The 19,515-nt window shown below is 51.5% G+C and overlaps 1 protein-coding gene across 3 annotated transcripts in view; it reads right to left on the reverse strand.

Moving 5' to 3' along the window:
• The window catches only part of MAP3K12 (mitogen-activated protein kinase kinase kinase 12), a 351,073-nt gene that overhangs the window by 14,598 nt on the left and 316,960 nt on the right, over positions 1–19,515 (reverse strand). For all 3 annotated transcript variants that reach the window (XM_085654690.1, XM_085654688.1, XM_085654689.1), the window contains exon 13: positions 4,942–5,218. In XM_085654690.1, the coding sequence (XP_085510816.1) occupies positions 4,942–5,218 (277 nt within the window). The remainder of the gene's footprint in view (positions 1–4,941; positions 5,219–19,515) is intronic.

Raw genomic sequence — 19,515 nt, forward strand, 5'->3', positions numbered from 1 at the left:
TAACCGTCCTCTGCATATACGCCGATCCCGGCGTATGCCAACAGAGGGCAGAAATGAAATGGCCGACAATGCCAATTGGTAGGCTGTGAGGGGCACGAAGAGTGTTGGGGAGAATCGAGGAGTCAGGGAAACACCCAGCCGGGGTCTCTACCTGAAGGGAGCAGCCGCTCAACCTCTTCCTCAGACTGCACCGGGACGCGGAGTCACCTCCTGGTGATGCGTCACCGATACCCCAATCACAAGCAAAGAAGACTGAACCGAGAGCAGCCGCTCGATCGATCCTGTGGACTTCCGAGTCTGTAACGCGGCAAACACCTCCTGGTGTGCGTTACAGCTGGCAGTCCCTGTATCTCTGGTCGGGCTGGGAGTTACGACTCCAACCAGCAAAAGCGCCACTGCGCTTTGACTCAGCCGAGTCAAAAAGCGAAGCTCAATGGTTATCCGGTAGAGCTTCCGGGTCCTTCACAGGTGACGATGGGGCAAGACACGGCCCAGGGAGTAACGACTCGACCTACCTCCGTTCTTGCCTTACTGGAGCACCACTCCGGAACACTGCTCTTCACTAAGCAGGTACGTCGGTTGTGAACACAATATCCGACAGCGTTGTACCTCCCGGTTCCTCCCTTTATAGGGCGTTGTTTTCCTTGAGTTATGTAACAGCTCTCCTGTTTACATAAGGGCGTGTTTTCCTTGAGTTATGTAACAGCTCTCCTGTTTACATAAGGGCGTGTTTTCCTTGAGTTATGTAACAGCTCTCCTGTTTACATAAGGGCGTGTTTTCCTTGAGTTATGTAACAGCTCTCCTGTTTTACATAAGGGCGTGTTTTCCTTGAGTTATGTAACAGCTCTCCTGTTTACATAACCTCTCAACCGCTAAGCATCCTGGGAGATGTAGTCCGTTTTCGCTGGTTACCGTTTTCCTCCCCTCGCATGACAGGAATTCTTGACACGACCCCACCCCGCCCTGTTTGTTGCAATACCACATGGCGGTGGTGTTGTCCGTGAACACCTGCACGACACTTCCCCTGACAGAGGGAAGGAAGGCTTTCAGTGCAAGTCGGATCGCTCTCAACTCCAACAAGTTGATGTGGAGACGAGACTCCGCCGTAGACCAGAGGCCTCTGATCTCCGCCTCTCCCATATGGCCACCCCATCCCAGGAGGGACGCGTCCGTCACTACGACATGCTCCGGTAGGGGTAGGGAGAGGCTCTTGCCCGTGACCCAATCGCGGTCCGTGAGCCACCACTGCAACTGCTGTGCAGTGCCCTCCGAGATCAAGACATGGTCGGACAGGTTGCCGTGATGCTGGGCCCACTGAAACTTCAGGTCCCACTGCAGAGCCCGCATGCGCCGCCTGGCGTGATGCACTAGTAGGATGCAGGAGGCCATCAGCCCCAGAAGCCGCAACACTAGCCTGACCGAAACCCAGGATAGAGGCCGAAAGATGGGAATCAGGGCCTGTATATCCCGGACCCGCTGTTCCGGTGGATAAACCCGGAACTGCGCCGAATCGAGAACCGCTCCGATGAAGAGGAGCTTCTGAGAGGGGCTCAGGTGTGACTTCGGCACGTTGATGGGAAAACCCCAGCAAATGCAGGAGATCCGCCGTAGTCTGGAGGTGGGAGACGACTGCCTGGGGCGAGCCCGCCTTCAACAACCAGTCGTCGAGATAGGGAAAGACTGGAACCCCTGATCTGCGCAGATGAGCTGCGACCACCGCCATCACTTTCGTGAACACCCGAGGGGCACTGGTGAGGCCGAAGGGGAGCACGGTGAACTGAAAGTGCTCCTGACCCACCGTGAACCGCAGGTAACGCCGGTGGGCCGGCAGGATGTGGAAATATGCGTTCGCCTTCGACTCTTTGGAATGGGACTATCTCCTCTGCATCCTACGCAACATGGGGATGCCAATAGGTTTCACGCAGTGGATTGCTCTCCTTTATCGTCAACCTGTAGTTCGCGTCGGGGTGAATGGTCAGATATCTGAGGCCTTTGATATATCGAGGAGCACTCGCCAGGGGTGCCCCTTCCAGCCGTTGCTATTTGCCATAGCAATGGAACCGTTGGCAGCCAGGCTCCGGCAGCACCACCGAGACAAAGCTTTGCGCTGCCTCCAGCGGGAAGTTCTTATATCCCTATACGCGGATGACATTACACTTTACATCCGCGATCCCTCCGTTAACCTTAATCCCATCTTGAGGGAATTCATCCGCTTTGCTGGTATGTCTGGTATTCACATTAACTGGGGAAAATCCACTATTTTTCCGCTTACTGCAGCGGCTCAGCCCTTCCCCCTTGATTACCCTCTGAGGTGGTGCGCAGATGAGGTTAGATATCTGGGCATCCTTCTTTCTAGGGATCGCGAAGAATTGATGCGGCTGAATTATGGCCGTGCATTTGACCATATTCAAACCTGCGTGACCAGATGGATCACGCTGCCTCTCTCCCTGGCAGGCCGCGCATCCCTCATTAAGATGGTCGTCCTTCCAAAGCTCCTTTACCTCTTCCTAAATATCCCATATTATCCGGGCAAGTCCTTTTTTAAACTCTTGCGCTCTGAGCTTATTCAACTGGTTTGGGGGGGGGGAAGCAACCACGTCTGAGTTGGGACATCTTGACTCGTCCATTCGCCCAGGGTGGCTTTGGTTTACCGGAGTTTGAACTTTACTATTACAGTGCTCAGGCCCACTATGTTCATCATTGGATCCGTCCCACTCCCTTCATGCCTCAGATAGCGGTAGAACATTGGTTGGCAGATCCCATTCCGCTGGAAGGGGCCTTATTTAGTGTACCTGAGACACGGGCTGCATACCAAACCACTGTCTCCAGCTCAATCCTAGCGTGGCGACATATTGCTAAAAAAGCCAAAACGACACTGGTATACTCTCCATTGCTTCCCTTGACGAATCATTCTCTGCTACCCATTCTGCAGGAACAATTATTTAAAAACTTCATGGCCAAACTCAACATTAAGACTTGGGGAGATCTTTATCAGGGGGGGCGCTTTCGTTCGCAGGAGCACATGTTCGCCGACCTGACACCTACTCCCATGGACACATTCCTGTACATTCGGCTTCGTAGTGGGGTTCGAGCGCGGACGGAGGGGTTCCCTGACGAACCACCTACTTTGGACCCCCTACATCAGTTGCTCAAAGCTGCCACCCCTGCACATGCGGTCTCTCACCTATATCACTCACTACGCACCACACCGGGTCCAGAACCTTGTAAAGCGCGCACCAGATTGGAGGTGGAGTTGGGTACACCCATTGCAGATGAGCTCTGGAGCTTTTGCTGCCTACAGACCGAGCAAATCTCCTCCAGCAGTAGATTCAGGGTCATCCACTATAAGTTCCTACATAGACTCTATTGTACCCCAGCCCAAATGTGCAGGATAGGCCTCCGAGGAGACGACCTCGGATTGCGCTGTCGCGCACCGGCGGCGGATTTTTTGCACATAGCCTGGGGATGCCAGGAGATTGCCAACTATTGGAAACGGGTATATTCTGGTCTTTCGGAGATGATAGACACCCCATTGACGCCATCTCCAACACAGGCACTTTTGGGTTACACGAAAACCATTAGGAGACCCTACCGTAGATTTGCCACAATTGCTTTTCTCATAGCGAAGAGACTAATAGCATGCAGATGGGGGAGGGGCAGGGCCCCTAAATTCAAAGAATGGATCAGAGACATGGTACAGTGTCAGGACACGCTGCTTCAATACGCGGAGCTTCTGCCCACCGCATCCAGACCGGTGTATATCTGGGGTCCTCTAAAGACTTATCTGTTGTCACATCCCACATCGTAGCAAGCCTTCCTTGTAGATGTTTGTTCAGGATCCACAACACTGCTCCCGTTGGGGGCGCTATGGGTGCTGCTGCTTGGGGTGGCGGATGATGCGCTTGGACTGGGCGGGGGCTGTTCTCCCATCTCACTTCTTCTCTACACGCTTAAGTTGATGTTTGACATGGTGCACAAGGTTTGTTGTGGCCTTCCTCAGCTATTGCTAGCAAACTGTGGGATTGTGATTTCTCCCTCACCTCTGCTTCGGCAATTATGGGTTACGGAATGAGACTCGGATGTACTGTCCACTCGTGCTATGATAAATGATGCCATTATATCCTGTATTCTCAACCTATGCAAAATTTGTACATGTTGTACGGAACAAATATATAAATAAAGTTTAAAAAAAAAAAAAAGAAACCCACTGATGGAAACAAAAACACTGCTGGGCAGTGAATGAACCCAGAGTTACACCACTGCCCAGAGAAAAAGAAACTCGGACAGAGGGTGATACAATGCTTGGAGAGTTGTGTGCCGGTCCAGAAAAAGACAATATCAAAGGCCTAGTTTATAGATAGGCCGCCTTGGTGCAGTGTAGAGTAGGCTTTGCTCCTACAACAGTCGTGGCAAGGATTACTAAATTAAATGTGCTCATCCTCGTTGTGGACTTTTCCGCCACAAAGCGGTTGGATTTAGGAAGGGTACAAACAATCTGTCAGTCAGTTGAATGGGTGTCTGCACTTCAATGACGTGCGATGGTCTGCAAGTGCAAAAGAAATCCCGCGGGCCCTCAACCAGATACTGTTCACCCTTAGGAAAATGACTTCCTTATTATCATTCCACAATATGCGGAGAGGTTGTGGCTTTACGGCCAGAGAAGCTGACTTCGAAGCTGGGGAACCAAGTCCCAGTCTCCTGTTATTCTAGGCAAATCACTTAATCTCCCCGCGCCTACCAAAAAATGAATGTGTCCTTGTGTAACGTAACTGGTGCTCATGTAAAGCGCTCCAATACCTTCGGGTAGAGTTTGCGTTATATTAATCTGCAACAAAAAATTAACATTAATATATGCCAACTGAAGGCACCACCCACAGATCCATGCCAGCATGTGCTTTGTCAGCAGTCCCCCATCAGTGCCACTCTTCCCTGGGACCCACCTCTTTCTGTTCAGTGATGAGCTGGGTCTTCACCTGCTGGACGGCTGCCTCCTTCTCCGAGAGCCCATCCGACTGGTTCAGGATGTCAAGCGGGATCTCGGAGCCCTGAGAGAGCAGGTCATCGGAGCGGTCATCCAGGCGCTCGTCTGTGTTGGTGCTGACCACATCCGGGGTGCCGCAGTGCGAGTGGTCACTCGTGTTCCCCTCCTCCCCGTCTGAGAAGTTTTCAGAGCTGAAGGTGGAGAGGGACTGGTGTTGGCTCATCCCCTGAGACCAGCTGCAAAAGAAGAGGACGTTGCTGGGACTTAACCAAATAAAAACGCCTTCACATCCGTAATTATCCTAAATTAAAGCAGATTTACTAAGCACTTTTCATTCAGAAAGTCTCCTTGGAGCTCACACAACTCCCAAAGAACAAGTTTCTTACCTTTGGTAAACCTTTTTCTGGTGGATACAAAGTCTACCTGCAGACTCCTCACCTTTTGAATAGATTCCCTAAGCAATACCACACCCAGAGGTGGGCGCATGGCGTGCTAGACCAAGAAGTCTTGAAGAACTGAACGGGTGAAGTGCCCATTCCTTCTTACTTTAGAGTCTAAACAGCAGTAATTCCCAAAAGTGTGAAGGGAGGACCAAGTCGCTGCTCTGCAGATGTCTGGTAGTGGAAACTCTCTAGCTAAGGCACAAGTTACTACTTGTGTAACGATATATCTGTAAGAGACATTAGTTAGTGATAGATTCCTTACCTTAGAATATTCCCCAGGCGTCAGTCAGGATCCGGAAAGTTTTCTTGCTAAGCAGTACCCCTGCGCGCCAGCAGGCGGGCCGTGCGGCTCCGCACCCGTCACTGCGTCGTGCACGCCGGGACGATGTCACGGAGACTACTTAGGTGCCACCCATGCGCACTGACGTCAGTTCTGTACACAACTTTCCGCGCCGAAACGCAGAGTCATGTGAGAAACTGACCTTTGGTGCATAAAACTAGGGCCCTCAAAGGGGATGACCTTAACCCTAGTAATCAGTTCGCAGAACGGAGAGGATGGGTGGGGTGGTAAGGAATCTATCAACAACTAATGTCTCTTACAGATATATCGTTACACAAGTAGTAACTTGTGCATCTGAAAGAGACACGTTAGTGATAGATTCCTTACCTCAGAATAGATACCCCAGCAATACCAACCCCGGTGGTGGGTCTGCGAACAAGATTACACCAGAGAGTCACGGAGCACAGAACAGCCAAAGAAGCCGTCTCTCCGGACCGGACTGTCAAGGCAGTAGTGCTTGGTAAACGTGTGCAGCGAGGCCCACGTAGCTGCCTGACAAATAGCCTGCAAGGGGACACCGCGTCCCAAGGCAGGAGTGGCTGCAGTTGCCCTGGTCGAATGGGCGCGCAGACCCACAGGAGGCTCCTTCTTGGCCAAGGAGTAACATGCTTTGATGCACAGAACGGCCCACCTGGAGATGGTCCGTTTGTGCACCGCCCAACCTCTTTTGGCGCCCACGTAGCCAACAAAGAGCTGATCATCCACCCGGAACGGCTGTGTACGCTGCAGATAGAATGCAAGCGCACGTTTAGGGTCCAGACGGTGGAGCTGCTCCTCTTCCCATGAAGGATGCGGAGGCGGAAAAAAGGTGGGCAAAGTGATGGTCTGCCTGATGTGAAAGGGCGTGACAACCTTTGGCAGGAAAGAGGGACGTGTCCTCAGAACCACCTTGTCCGGATGAACAGAAAGGAAAGGAGGTTTGGAAAAAAGAGCCTGGAGCTCACTCACACTCCTGGCAGAGGTGATAGCTACCAGGAAAGCCGTCTTGAGAGTAAGAAGACGTAAGAGACAGTTATCAAGGGGCTCAAAGTGCGCGCACTTCAGAAAGGTAAAGACAAGATTCAAAGCCCACTGAGGCATTATGAAGGGCACAGGTGGGAACGTATGCGTACTGCCCTTAAGAAAACGGTTAACAACCGGGGACTTAAAAAGAGAAGGCTGATCAGGAAACCGGAGGAAGGCAGAGCTAGCCGAAAGATAAGCTTTAAGCGTGCCCAGAGCAGAGCCCTGCTGGGCCAAAGAAAGAAGGAACAGGAGAACCTCAGAAAGAGGGGCAGAAAGGGGATCCACAGACTTGGCTGTGCACCACGCCACAAATCTGTTCCACCTACAGGCGTACACCGTTTTAGTAAAGGGACGGCTGGCTGCCAAGATGACATCACAGACTTCGGGAGGAAGATCGAAAGGTGTCAACTGTCGCCGCTCACTCTCCAAGCATGGAGGTAGAGACTGGACAGGTTCGGGTGGAGGACCGTCCCCTGCTGCTGCAACAGAAGATCCTCCCGAAGAGGCAGACGGAGCGGGGGATCGATGCTCATACTGATTAGCTCGGGATACCATACTCTTCGAGCCCAGGCCGGAGCCACAAGAATGACTTGGGCCCGGTCGCGCCTGATCTTCTTCAGCACTCTGGGCAGAAGTGGTATAGGCGGAAAGGCGTACAACAGACCGCAGCTCCACTCGAGACGAAAAGCGTCTCCGCCTTGGAAATTCCAACACGCAGAACTGATGACATTGCGCGTTCTCTTCAGTGGCGAATAGATCTAACCAAGGCCCTCCCCATCGCAGAAAGAGACCTTGCGCCACGTCCAAGTTCAGACGCCACTCGGGATCCACCATGCACCGGTGGCATAGTTCGTCCGCCCTGGCGTTCGCCAGGTGTTGAACCACCAAGGTAATGCCTTGATGTTCCAGCCATGTCCAGAGGCGCAGAGCCTCCTGACAAAGGGTCCACAACCCCACCCCGCCCTGTTTGTTGCAATACCACATGGCGGTGGTGTGGTCTGTGAACAACTGCACTACACTTCCCCGTACAGAGGGAAGGAATGCCTTCAGGGCAAGTCGGATCGCCCACAGCTCCAGAAGGTTGATATGGAGCCGGGACTGCGCCGGAGACCAGAGGCCTCTGATCTCCGCCTCTCCCATGTGGCCTCCCCAGCCCAGGAGGGACGCATCCGTCACAACCGTGTGCTCCGGTTGGGGAAGGGAGAGGGATCTGCCATTGACCCAATCGCGAGTCGTGGGCCACCACTGCAATTGCTGTGCAGTGCCCTCTGAGATCTGGACATGATCGGACAATTTGCCCTGATGCTCCGCCCACTGGAACTTCAGGTCCCACTGCAGAGCCTGCATATGCCATCTGGCATGCGGCACCAGCAGGATGCAGGAAGCCATCAGGCCCAGAAGCCGGAGGGACATCCTGACTGAAACCCGGGATAGAGGCTGAAAGAGCGGAACCATAGCCTGAATATCCCGGACTCGCTGTTCGGGAGGATAAACCCGAAACCGCGTTGAATCCAGAACTGCTCCAATGAAAGGGAGCTTCTGAGAGGGACTCAGGTGCGACTTCGGCACATTGATGGAGAACCCCAGCAGATGCAGGAGGTCGGCCGTCTGCTCCAATGAAAGGGAGCTTCTGAGAGGGACTCAGGTGCGACTTCGGCACATTGATGGAGAACCCCAGCAGATGCAGGAGGTCGGCCGTAGTCTGGAGGTGGGAGACAATTGCCTGGGGCAAGCCCGCCTTCAACAGCCAGTCATCGAGTTAGGGGAAGACTGACACCCCTGACCTGCGCAGATGAGCTGCGACCACCGCCATCACTTTTGTGAACACCCGAGGGGCCCTGGTAAGGCCGAAGGGGAGCACGGCAAACTGAAAATGCTCCTGGCCTACCGTGACCCGCAAGTAACGCCGGTGAGCCGGCAGGACGGGAATGTGAAAATAAGCGTCCTGCAAGTCCAACGCTACCATCCAGTCTCCAGGGTCCAGGGCAGACAGGACCTGAGCCAGAGTCAGCATCTTGAAATTCTCCTTCCGGAGGAAGCGATTGACGTCTAGGAGGTCCAAGATGGGGCGTAGTCCCCCCTTGTCCTTCTTGGAGACCAGGAAGTAGTGGGAATAGCAACCACTCCCTACTTCCTGATCGGGAACGTACTCGATGGCCCCCTTGGCCAGGAGGGCCGTGACTTCCTGTTGGAGAAGAGCCAAACGATCCCCCGACATGCGGTGGTACCGAGGTGGCATGGCTGAAGGGGAGGACAGAAAGGGGAGCGAGTAACCTTGGCAGATTATCTGCAGCACCCACTTGTCCGACGTAATCTCGCGCCAGTGGTGGAGGTGGAGGTGAACCCTGCCACCCACTGGTGTGGGGTGCGCCCTGAAGCTTGGATTAGGAAGGTTTCGAGGCGGAAGCGGCCCGTGCACAATGCCAGTGACGGGCGCGGAGCCGCACGGCACCGCCTGCTGGCGCGCAGGGGTATTGCTAAGCAGAAAACCTTCCGGATCCAGACTGACGCCTAGGGAATATTCTAAGGCAAGGAATCTATCACTAACATGTCTCTTTCAGATGTAAAGTTACAGGACTTGGCTCTGGTAAAATAAGCAAATACCTACAGGCGGATCCGTGTGTTCCATGGTGTAACACATCTTGATACACCTTGATCCATCTGAGTACAAAAGATGATCCACCTTGACAGTGTCTTTTTGTGGACTGCTTTTCTTTCCATTTTCCCAACATACCCCACGAAGAGTTGGTCATCGAGACTGAACTCATGAGTTCTGTGAATGTAAAACTGATCGCTCTTTTGGGGTCAATACAGTGAAGTCTTTCTTCCTCATTAGTGGGGTGAGTTGGAGGGTAGAAAGAGTAATAGACTGACCTAAGGGGAACGGAATAACCACTCTTTGGGCAGGAAGGCAAACCTGGTTCGTAATACCAGTTTGTCAGGAAAGAAGGTTGTGAAAGGTGGTTTTACACTTAAAACTTGCATTTTGCTGATACATGGAGCTCACGTGATGGTACCAAGAAAATCGCGTTTAAAGACAGACATCGTAAGGGACTACTATGCATGGGTTCAAAAGAAGCACACATCAAATATGTATGGTCCCATTGAGGGTATCTGTTTGCGAGACCCTTTAGGAAACGTAAGACAATGAGGGACTTAAATAAAGAGGGTTGATCAGGTAAATGTAGGAAAGCTGTTAAGGCTGTAAGTAATCTTTAACTATTGCAAATGAACAGCCCTGCTGGGCTAAATGTAAAGCAAAACAGAGTATATCAGATAAATGAGCCTTGATGGGATCTAAGGATCCTTCAGAACACCGTTTTACAAATCTGGCCATCTGCTAGAATAAACCGTCTTGATGGAAGTCTAGAGGAGAGAATTATGTCCACCACTTTAGGGGATAAAGACAATGAATTCAGGTTGCCCCACTCAATCTTCGGGTACATAGGTGGAGACTGACTCTGGAGGCTGGGGTGTAGCACCTGCCCCTGTGACTGAGACAGGAGTTCCAACCCATGAGGAAGATGGAGTGAAGGGCACAGGGAGAGGTAAACAGGGTCTGCATACCACACCCCTCTCAGCCAGTCTGGGGCGATTAGGATTATTGGGCCTGGTCTAGGTGAATGTTCCTCAATACTTGAAGAATTAAGAGTATGGGAGGAAACAAATACAGAAGTGGAGCAGTCCACATGAGTTGAAATGAATCTCCTAATGCTTGGGAGGTCCACCGACGACGAGCATCGTCGACGATGAAATAGGCATCGTCGACACTGTCGTCGACGAGACAGTCGACACTCCCGCTGTCGTCGTCGTCACCGTCGCCAAAGCTCTCGTCGACGTCAAAGACGTTGAAGTCATCGTCGTCGACACCTTCGCCGACACCCTCGTCGACGTTGAAGGAATGGTCATCGTTGCAAACGAGCTCGTCAACACCAGCGTCGACGGATGGAGACTTGAAGGCACCGTCGACGAGCCCGTCGACGGTGGAACTGTTTTGACTTGTACCTTTGAAATCTTCGTCGACGGAGTCTTTTTCAGCGTCGTCGACGATTGACCAGCCTTGTCAGACTTCTCAGATGACAGAGAAGAAGGCTTTTAAAAATGTTTATCAGTTTTTGCCACCGCTCCTGCAGAAGGTAGTCCGTCCCTCTCCTTTGCACCATGGTGAGGAGATTCGCTAGGACTCCGGCTCTCAGACTCACGAGGGGTCTTTTTTAAGGCCTTTGTGTGACAGTCTGTAGATGGAGAAGGGGAAGCCCTACCCCTCTTCACTGACCTTCTGGATTAAGTGGCAGTTGAAGAATCATCGCTATCGCTTGATAGTGTTTCCTTCCTTGACTTCAGCTTGTGGAGCCAGGTGAGAAGGCGACCCTCACGGTCCCGGAGAGTCTTTGTAGAAAAGGTGCGGCAGATCTTGCAGTCCTGAGCCTTGTGGTCCGGATACAGGTAGTAGATGCAGTATTTATGCCTGTGTCCTCCACATACAACCTTTTCTTGCCACAGGTGGAACAAGCCTGGAAAAGAGCTTTCTTCTCCTTGTCAGACATTTCAACAGAAAAATCCAACAAATCTGAGGAAAAAACTGCTGAAAAAACAGTGGAATATAGCTGAAATGAGCAGAGCTCAAAGGAGACTCCCTAAGCACAATGTGCAGTAGAAAATCTGAGGCTTTGAGGTTCTCTCAGGAGGGTTGTGTGGGGGTGAGGCTATTCTGATTGGTTGTTGCTTTATTTTGGTCTCTTTTACAAAAAGAGGTGGATATGCTACAAAATGTGAGGAGGCCTAGGCCTTTCCTTCTTTTTTTGTACCTACTGCTATGTTATTTTTATTTACCAAGACTCCCATTCCGACGACGGGGAATGATACAAGCTATGGTAATCTATGAAAGTTCCAATACTGGAGTAATGGAAGGTACTGTATTTCAGGCAGTGAGCGAGTGGCACATAGATATGACGAGTCCTCCATAACTGGAAGATGTCCTGGATCACCTTTAGGTGAAGATATCACTCATGGTCCGCTTGATGATGCCGTCTGACGCGGTCACCTCGCGCATTCAGTACTCATGCCTGCCACAACACAAACATGAAGATCCTATGCCCAGGACCAGAGTCAGAGTTCTCTGCAGAGAAGAGACGGCCCCACTCCTCCATGTTTTATGATGTATCACATTGCGTTCTTGTTGTCTGAACACACAGAGCGTGAAGAGAGGGAGGAAGGCATAGAGAGCCAGACGTATCACACACAATTCTAATAGACTGATATGTAATATCTGCTATTCTCGAAACAAGAGGCCCCTGGTCTCCAGTTCCCCCAGATAAGCTCCCCACCCTAAGATGGAAGCATCCATGATCACTGCAGCTACCACTGGTGAAGGTAGAAATAATCTTTCTTAAGCCAGGTTGTCGTTTACACTCCACCATTGTAGATCCACCATAGTGTCTCTTGAAATCTTTATGCATGATTGAAGATCTCCTTTATATTAGCACCATTGGCTGCTGAGACACCACTGGAGGGGCCTCATGGCCCAGCATGCATGTGTGAGCAACAGAATGCAGGAGCCTAGCAGGCATCGGACTGGAATGATCACTTCATTCAGAAACATCGGAATCAAAATCGGAATGCCCTTAAGCCTCTGAGTAGGAGGGAGGGCTCGAGTCGATGTAGTTTCCAATACTGCCCCTATGACCAGTATGCGCTGAAAGAGCACCAGGGCTTGTGGCCTTGTTATCCATCAACAAGACATGGGCTTATTGATGGAAAAGCCGAGATTGTACAACATTTGAGTTGATCCTGTAAATGATAAGATACCAATTCTGAAGTCTTGACCTTGAGTAGCCAGCCATCCAGGTAATGAAAAACAGAACCTCACTTTCTGCTGAGGTGAGCGGCTACCAACGCCATCCATCACCTTTGAGAAGAATCGAGGTGTGGAAGTGAGGCCAAACGGAAGGACCATGAACCGAAACTATTCAGATCCTACTATAAAGAAAAGATACTTACTGTGTGGTTGAAGGATAGGGTTGTGGAAATCAGCATTCTGGAGATCAACAGACACCATTCAGCCTTCCGCATTCATTGCAAGCATAACCTGAGCTAGGGACAGAAATTGAACTTCTCCTTCTTGAGGAACCAGTTCAAAATCCTAAGGTGTAGGATCGGACGAAGACCGCCATGCTTTTTGAGGATCAGGAATTATCTGGAATAGCATCCCTATCTCCTTTCCTGCATAGGAACCAGTTCAATTGCACCCTTAAGTATGAAGGATTAAAGTTCTTATTGGAGGATTTTTAAATTGTTCAGTGGGAAACACTCCAAGCAGGGACGTATAAAGCTGGGTGATTCCTGGAAGGGTAGAGTGTACCCCTTTTCTACAATCTCTAGTAATGTATTGTCAATTTTGTAGAAAAGAGGACACTCGTCCTCCAACTGGTAGAGTGTGCTTCAGCAAAGCCGAACTAGGGCTTCTTTCCTGTTGTGGGAAAGAAGGAAGTAAGAGGAGGAGGAAGGGATAGGAAGTACTCTAAGTCTTCCACAAACTCAGCCTCAAGATCTCGATCTGAGGCTTCTTCCGATGACCCTGTTTCTCATCTTGGGCTCTGGCCATAAACATCTTAGTTTTCCATTCTTCTAGAGCCATAGGATGCATCTTTTGACAGGATTCTCACTAGTCGACATCGTGATCAAATCTGAGGCACCATATGCAGATGTTGTGAGGGACATTTCGCCCTTATAATCTTTACACGCTTTGAAACCTGATCTTTCGGCTGTGACATCCCGACAAAAACGGTACCGAAATAGAAACCATTGAAAAATAGTTGAATGGCATTTTGCTGAGGAGAGCAATCCCAGAATGTGTCGATGGTGCAGAAAAAAAGGGAACGGACATCAGCACGCCAATGGTGGGGCTTTATGGCTCCAGTGTCATCACGCTGTGCTGCGTGTAGATTTGATGTAGTGCAAGTGTCCGCTACTGGCATGGGAGAGCTATTGGAAAAAGTTTCTGTTTCCACACTGGTGTCTGGGATATTCAAAAGGTGATGGGTCTGCAGGTAGATGCATCCATCAGAAATTGTGTATTACTATTGCTTTTCATGGCAAACGTGGTTGTAGCAAGAAACCAACTTCATCTGCTTGAGGTTACGAGATACAGGATTTTAGAGAGTAATCAATGGCTCAAATATTAACCAAGCAAGCTGGACACATGCTTTCATACATCAAAATAGAAATATGACAAGACCATAATACTTCCTATCCGTGCTTAATTTGATTCGGGCTCGGTGGTTTTCAGTGCTCGGCACCAGCACTTAATTGTCATCACCACACTTATGATACTCTGCGACATGGTAGCGCTGCTCATCTAATTTAGAGATGAGCAGAACAACGGTTGTTTATAAATACAATATTAAAAATACTAATACCTGCCTCCCCAGCCACTCTAACGTCCTGGCTTTCTCGGGGTTGGGACAAACAGACGACGGACCAGAGAAATGGAGGTTTAAGGATGATTTAATAAACAGATAAACAACTACAGACAACAAAGAATACCGGTACTGGAATCACCAGTTAAAGTACGATACCCATTCACAGCTCTTCTAACCGTCCTCCGCATGCACACCGGACCTGGTATGCTCCAACGGAGGGCACAGTGCTAAGCAGTGGCCGACAATGCCACTCGACTGCTGTGAAGGGTAGTTCCAAGGTTGTGGAATCTACGGGGGGGGGGGCACATGGGAGTCACCCGGCCGGGCTCTCTACCACCTGGGAACAGCTGCTCTACCAGTATCCCCCAGAGTACTGCCACAACACAAAGACGCTGGGAACACTTCCTAGAGTGCGTCTCTTGTATCCGGGTTTAAGTGATGATACCCAAGGTGGTGCAGAGAATGGATGGGAGCAGCCGCTCTACCTATCCCAGTTCTCCTACGAGTGTCGATGGCTAAGACGCGGAAACACCTCCTGGATAGCGTTTTAGCTCTAGGCGTGTGTTTACCCAAGTAACGAGGGTGGGGAGCTTCGGCTCGCACCCACCTCGTTTTCTCCAATTGTCAGGCCGTTGGGAGCTTCGGCTCTACCAACGGTACTTGTGCCCAATGACGTTGAATACGGCTCTCAGAACGGGACAAGACACGGGCAGGAAGCACACGCAGCACCTCTCCTCCGCTCCTTAGAATGTTCCTTCCGCCGCTCAACTCTCCAACTGGTCCGTGTACCTCAACCAGGTACTCCGGCAAAGATCAGAATATCCGACGCCGAGTCGCAGTGATCTTCTCCTTAAGTAGTACTCTCGGCGTTGTATAACCATGACTCTTGAGTTGCATAACACAAAAACTAGGCGTTACCCTTGGTGTTATGTAACCAGAACTCTTGAGTTGCATAAGGCACTGTTGCCGGAGGGCATTCTGGGAGTTGTAGTCCGCTCTCCTCCAAGCGCACCAGGTTCACGGAAGTGGCATCGTGGGAGGGAATCCATGTGCGGGAGGGGATTCCTGACAGTACATCCCCCTCCCATCAGCGCCCCCCATCAGGACCAGTACAGGAAGGAAATCGACGATGGAACGACGACACCAGACGAGGAGCGTGAACCCCCGCCGCAGGTTCCCATGACTGCTCCTCGGGTCCGTACCCCTTCCATGCCACCAGATACCATAGTTTGCCCCTGCGCCACGTGGAATCCAAGATACCAGCCACCTCGTACTCCACCTCCGAATCCACATTCACCGACACCGGCGCACGAGGCCTCACCGCGTTCGCGGTTTTCAAGAGGGAAACGTGGAACACGGGATGGATCCACAGGGACTGGGGCAGGCACAATTTCACGTTCACCGGGCTGATGCATCGAAGGATCATATATGGGCCCATGAAGCGGGGATGGAACACGCTACTTTTCTTGAATCTCATGTGCCGTGTAGAGACCCAGACGTAATCTCCAGGTTTGTAGACCGGTCCAGGCCTTCTCCTCCTATCAGAAAAGGCTTTATACGTGGCTTTAGCCCCCACCAGGGCAACTCGAGAACTCAGCAAGGCCTCCTTGATGCGGGCCACCCGCTTGGCTGTTGTCGGCTATCTGTCTTCCCTGACCGGGTGCAGAAACGTCAAGAACCGGGGATGATGGCCGTAGTTACAATAAAAAGGGGAGGCCTTGGTGGAACAATGTGTGGCGTTGTTGTACGCGATTTCCGCGATCCAAAGTAGGTCCACCCACTCATCCTTCCCTTGCTCTACAAAACAACGTAGATATTGTTTGAGCGACTGGTTCAGGCGCTCCGTCTGGCCGTCCGTCTGCGGGTGATAACTCGTGGACATGGCAGACTTGATGTGTAACGCCGAACACCAAGTTTTCCAGAAGTGCGACGTGAACGGAGACCCCCTGTCCGACACAATCACGTTGGGTAGGCCATGTAGTCTCACTACATTCCTCAATAACAACGACACCAGCTCTCCTGCCGAAGGTACCTGATTGCAAGCGAGGAAGTGCCCCATCTTCGTGAGATAGTCCACCACCACCAGTATGGCCGTCTTTCCTTGATCCTTTGGTAGCCCGACAATGAAGTCTAAGGATATGTTTTCCCAGGGTTTGGTCGGTGTAGGAAGGGGTTGGAGGAGTCCTTGCGATCTTCTGTGGTCCGATTTCATGGATGCGCAAACGGTACATGATGAACACCAATTCCAGACATCTGTTCTCATGGCAGGCCACCAGAACTGCCGTCCTAGGCTCGCTACCGTCTTTTCGACACCCAGATGGCCGGCACAGGGAGACACGTGGCACCAGGTGAAGGCCTGTTTTCGAAGCCTAGGCGTGGGTAACAACATACATCGTCCTTTCACCGGAATCCCGTCCTTCATCTGCCACTCCTTGTGACTGTGAAGCCACCTCCGCCACATGAAGGTATGGGTCCCCTTCTGAACTCCCCTGAGGAACGTCTGTGGTTGAATCGCCCCTATCACAACTCCTGGAGGGATGATGGTATGTTCGGCAACCGGCTGCGGATCCCTGGCATTCGATTGCCTCAAAAGCGCGTCCGCTTTCCTGTTCTCCGTACCGGGTCGGTATGTGATGTGGAAATTGAAACCGGAGAAAAAGAGCCTCCACCTCATTTGACGGGGAGACAAGTGCTGCGCCGCAGTTAGAAACTGGAGGTTTCTGTGGTCCGTATATACTGTAACCACGTGTCTGGCCCCCATTAACAAATGCCTCCACTCAGCAAATGCGTCCTTTATCGCGAGTAGTTCCTTCTCCGCAATATGGTAATTGCGTTCCGCGTCGTTCAATTTACGAGACATGTACGCCACAGGATGGAGCAACCCCGACACCTCATTCCTCTGAGAGAGAATGGCACCCAGCGCCACATCAGAGGCGTCCGCTTCTACCACATAGGGTAATTCCGGATTCGAGTGAGCTACCACCGGGGCGGTGCTGAAGGCCTTCTTGAGGGCCACAAATGCTTTTTGTGCTTCCGGTCCCCACACGAACTCCTGAGACTTCCTTAGTAGTTGCGTGATCGGGGCAACCAAGCCAGAAAACCCCACAATAAAACGCCTATAAAAGTTGGCGAAGCCTATGAAGCTCTGGACTTCCTTTACTCCTCGGGGCACCGGCCACTCCTCCACCGTTCTGATTTTGCGTTCCGCCATCTCCTGTCCGTTGGGGCTCAGCATCACTCCAAGGAATTCCACTGATGTGACGTGGAAGTCACATTTGCTGAGTTTGCAGTATAGCATGTTTTCCCTCAGTTTGTTGAGAACCGCGGATACGTGCTGTACGTGTTCTTCCTCTGAGTTGGAGTAGATGAGTATGTCGTCTATGTAAACGACCACGTAAATATCCAATACCTCACGGAACACCTCATTGAGGAAGTATTGGAAGGCGGCAGGGGCATTGCATAGTCCGAACGGCATGACGAGGTATATGCTGTTCACTAGTTAAAGTGACCACCTTGTACCATGCCAAGCAACCCTTATGGTGTGGTTGTAAGTCAACCTTTTCGGACTAGCTGCCCTAGTGGTAGCGTAGGCTAAGCAGTCTTTGAAGCTAAACTCGTTAAAGCGTGTTAAGCAAGCTGTTTTACCACATGTAACCCCCCTTTATACCAATGAAAGGACACCACACAGATATATATTCAAAATATATATGTATTTATTGCTCAAAGTATCCCCTAGACTCTTTATGAGCACAGGAGCACAAATCGTTAAACAAGACAATGTTATAATATACAGAAGTTGCACTTTATATGGATAGGCCCTGGTGGCCGATCAAACCATATACTAAAATAGTGGTATAAGTACCACGAACAGGAAAGGGAAAAGGCCTAGGGCCTCTAGAATCGCTGGGCCTACAAGGAGCTAACTTCAGTTAGTGACCAGGAGGTCCACGGGTCGCGTGTGCAGTGAAGAAAGTTACACGCGTGCTCCCATAGGTTTTCAATGGGTGCGTAAAAGTTCAAAAGTTACTGCTAGAAGGGTTTTCTGGATGGACTACGAATTTAAGATTCAAAACACAGACACTAGAGATGTTTCTCTACACTTGGGCACCGGAGTGCCAGCTTTACCTCACCCAGAGGAAGCGGGTGCATAGGTCTCGAAGTGCGTCGGGTTTCTTCTATCGATTCAATGGAGCCGGATGACAAAGATGCTGCAGGCGGTCGGTCCAGAAGAGATGCGGTGGATCCAAGAGTGGATCGGAGTTGTAGAAGACCTGAAAGCAGAGGGGACAGTGTTCACAGTCACTAGCCAGTGACCGGCGTGGCACCAGGTAGGTACCAGGCGATGTCGGGTGCAAACAGGTGATGAGGTGTAGCTTGTCTCCGCAGCCACGTGGTCCCTGGAGGTCGACGACGTCCAGGAGTCAGTTCACGAGCTGTCCCACGCAGGCTCTCGCTGTCGGCGGTGTCGGCGACTCGAAAGAGGCAAAAAATGCCTTGGCAAAGGCAGGAGTCGTGGAAAGAGAAGAAAGCGGATTGTCCTGACCAGCAAGGTCAGAGGGGCTGCTCCTTTGGAGAGCAGCTGAGGCCAGTCTGGAGCAACCAGACCAGCGTCGTTGATTTCAAGTTAGGTCGCCAAAATGGCCACTAGCCAACGGGCCAGGGACCGGGCAGGCGCGTCGAGATGCAAAATGCAGAGGGGCACCACGCAGATCGTGGAGATGCTCGAGGGCTCATCTTTGGTGCAGATGCTGCTCGGGTGTTGGGCTTCTCAGGACCCAAAGCACAACTTGGAGGGAGCCTCTGTTGCCACGCTTGCAGCTTGTTGTCGGTCTTTCAAGATGGCTGGCTCCACGTGTCTCGGTGCCTACACGGGTTCCTTCTTTGCAGGGACTGTGGATCGGGCTGTGAGAGGTCTGGAGGTCCAGGTCTTGTCGGGCTCTGGGCTCGGGCTCCGGCGGGAGGCGGCGGCAAAGCAGACGTCGAATAGCTGGTTGGTGCTTGCGTTAGCAAGATGGTCACTCCCTGACCATAGGGGAGATTTCCTTCTGTCCTGTGTGCAGCAGAGCGTCGAAGTTCCCGTCTTCTTCTTGTGGTTAAGTTGATTCCAGGATATCTGAAGTCTTAGGACACAGCTCCTACCTTTCAGCGGATTCTAGGGGCCGGACTACCTGCTAGGTCCCTCCCTAAGGGTGGGACCAGGAAGGGGGGTGGTTACACCCTCAATCCTTTGTCCAGCTCGCCCCAGGTCCGGGGCTGGTGTGCCCCAGGACCGGTTTGAACTGGCATATGCACCGAGGCTCCTTGTGAGCCTCAGGCATGTCTCA

Source organism: Triturus cristatus, chromosome 4_1, assembly GCF_964204655.1.
Source record: "Triturus cristatus chromosome 4_1, aTriCri1.1, whole genome shotgun sequence".
NCBI lineage: Eukaryota > Metazoa > Chordata > Amphibia > Caudata > Salamandridae > Triturus > Triturus cristatus.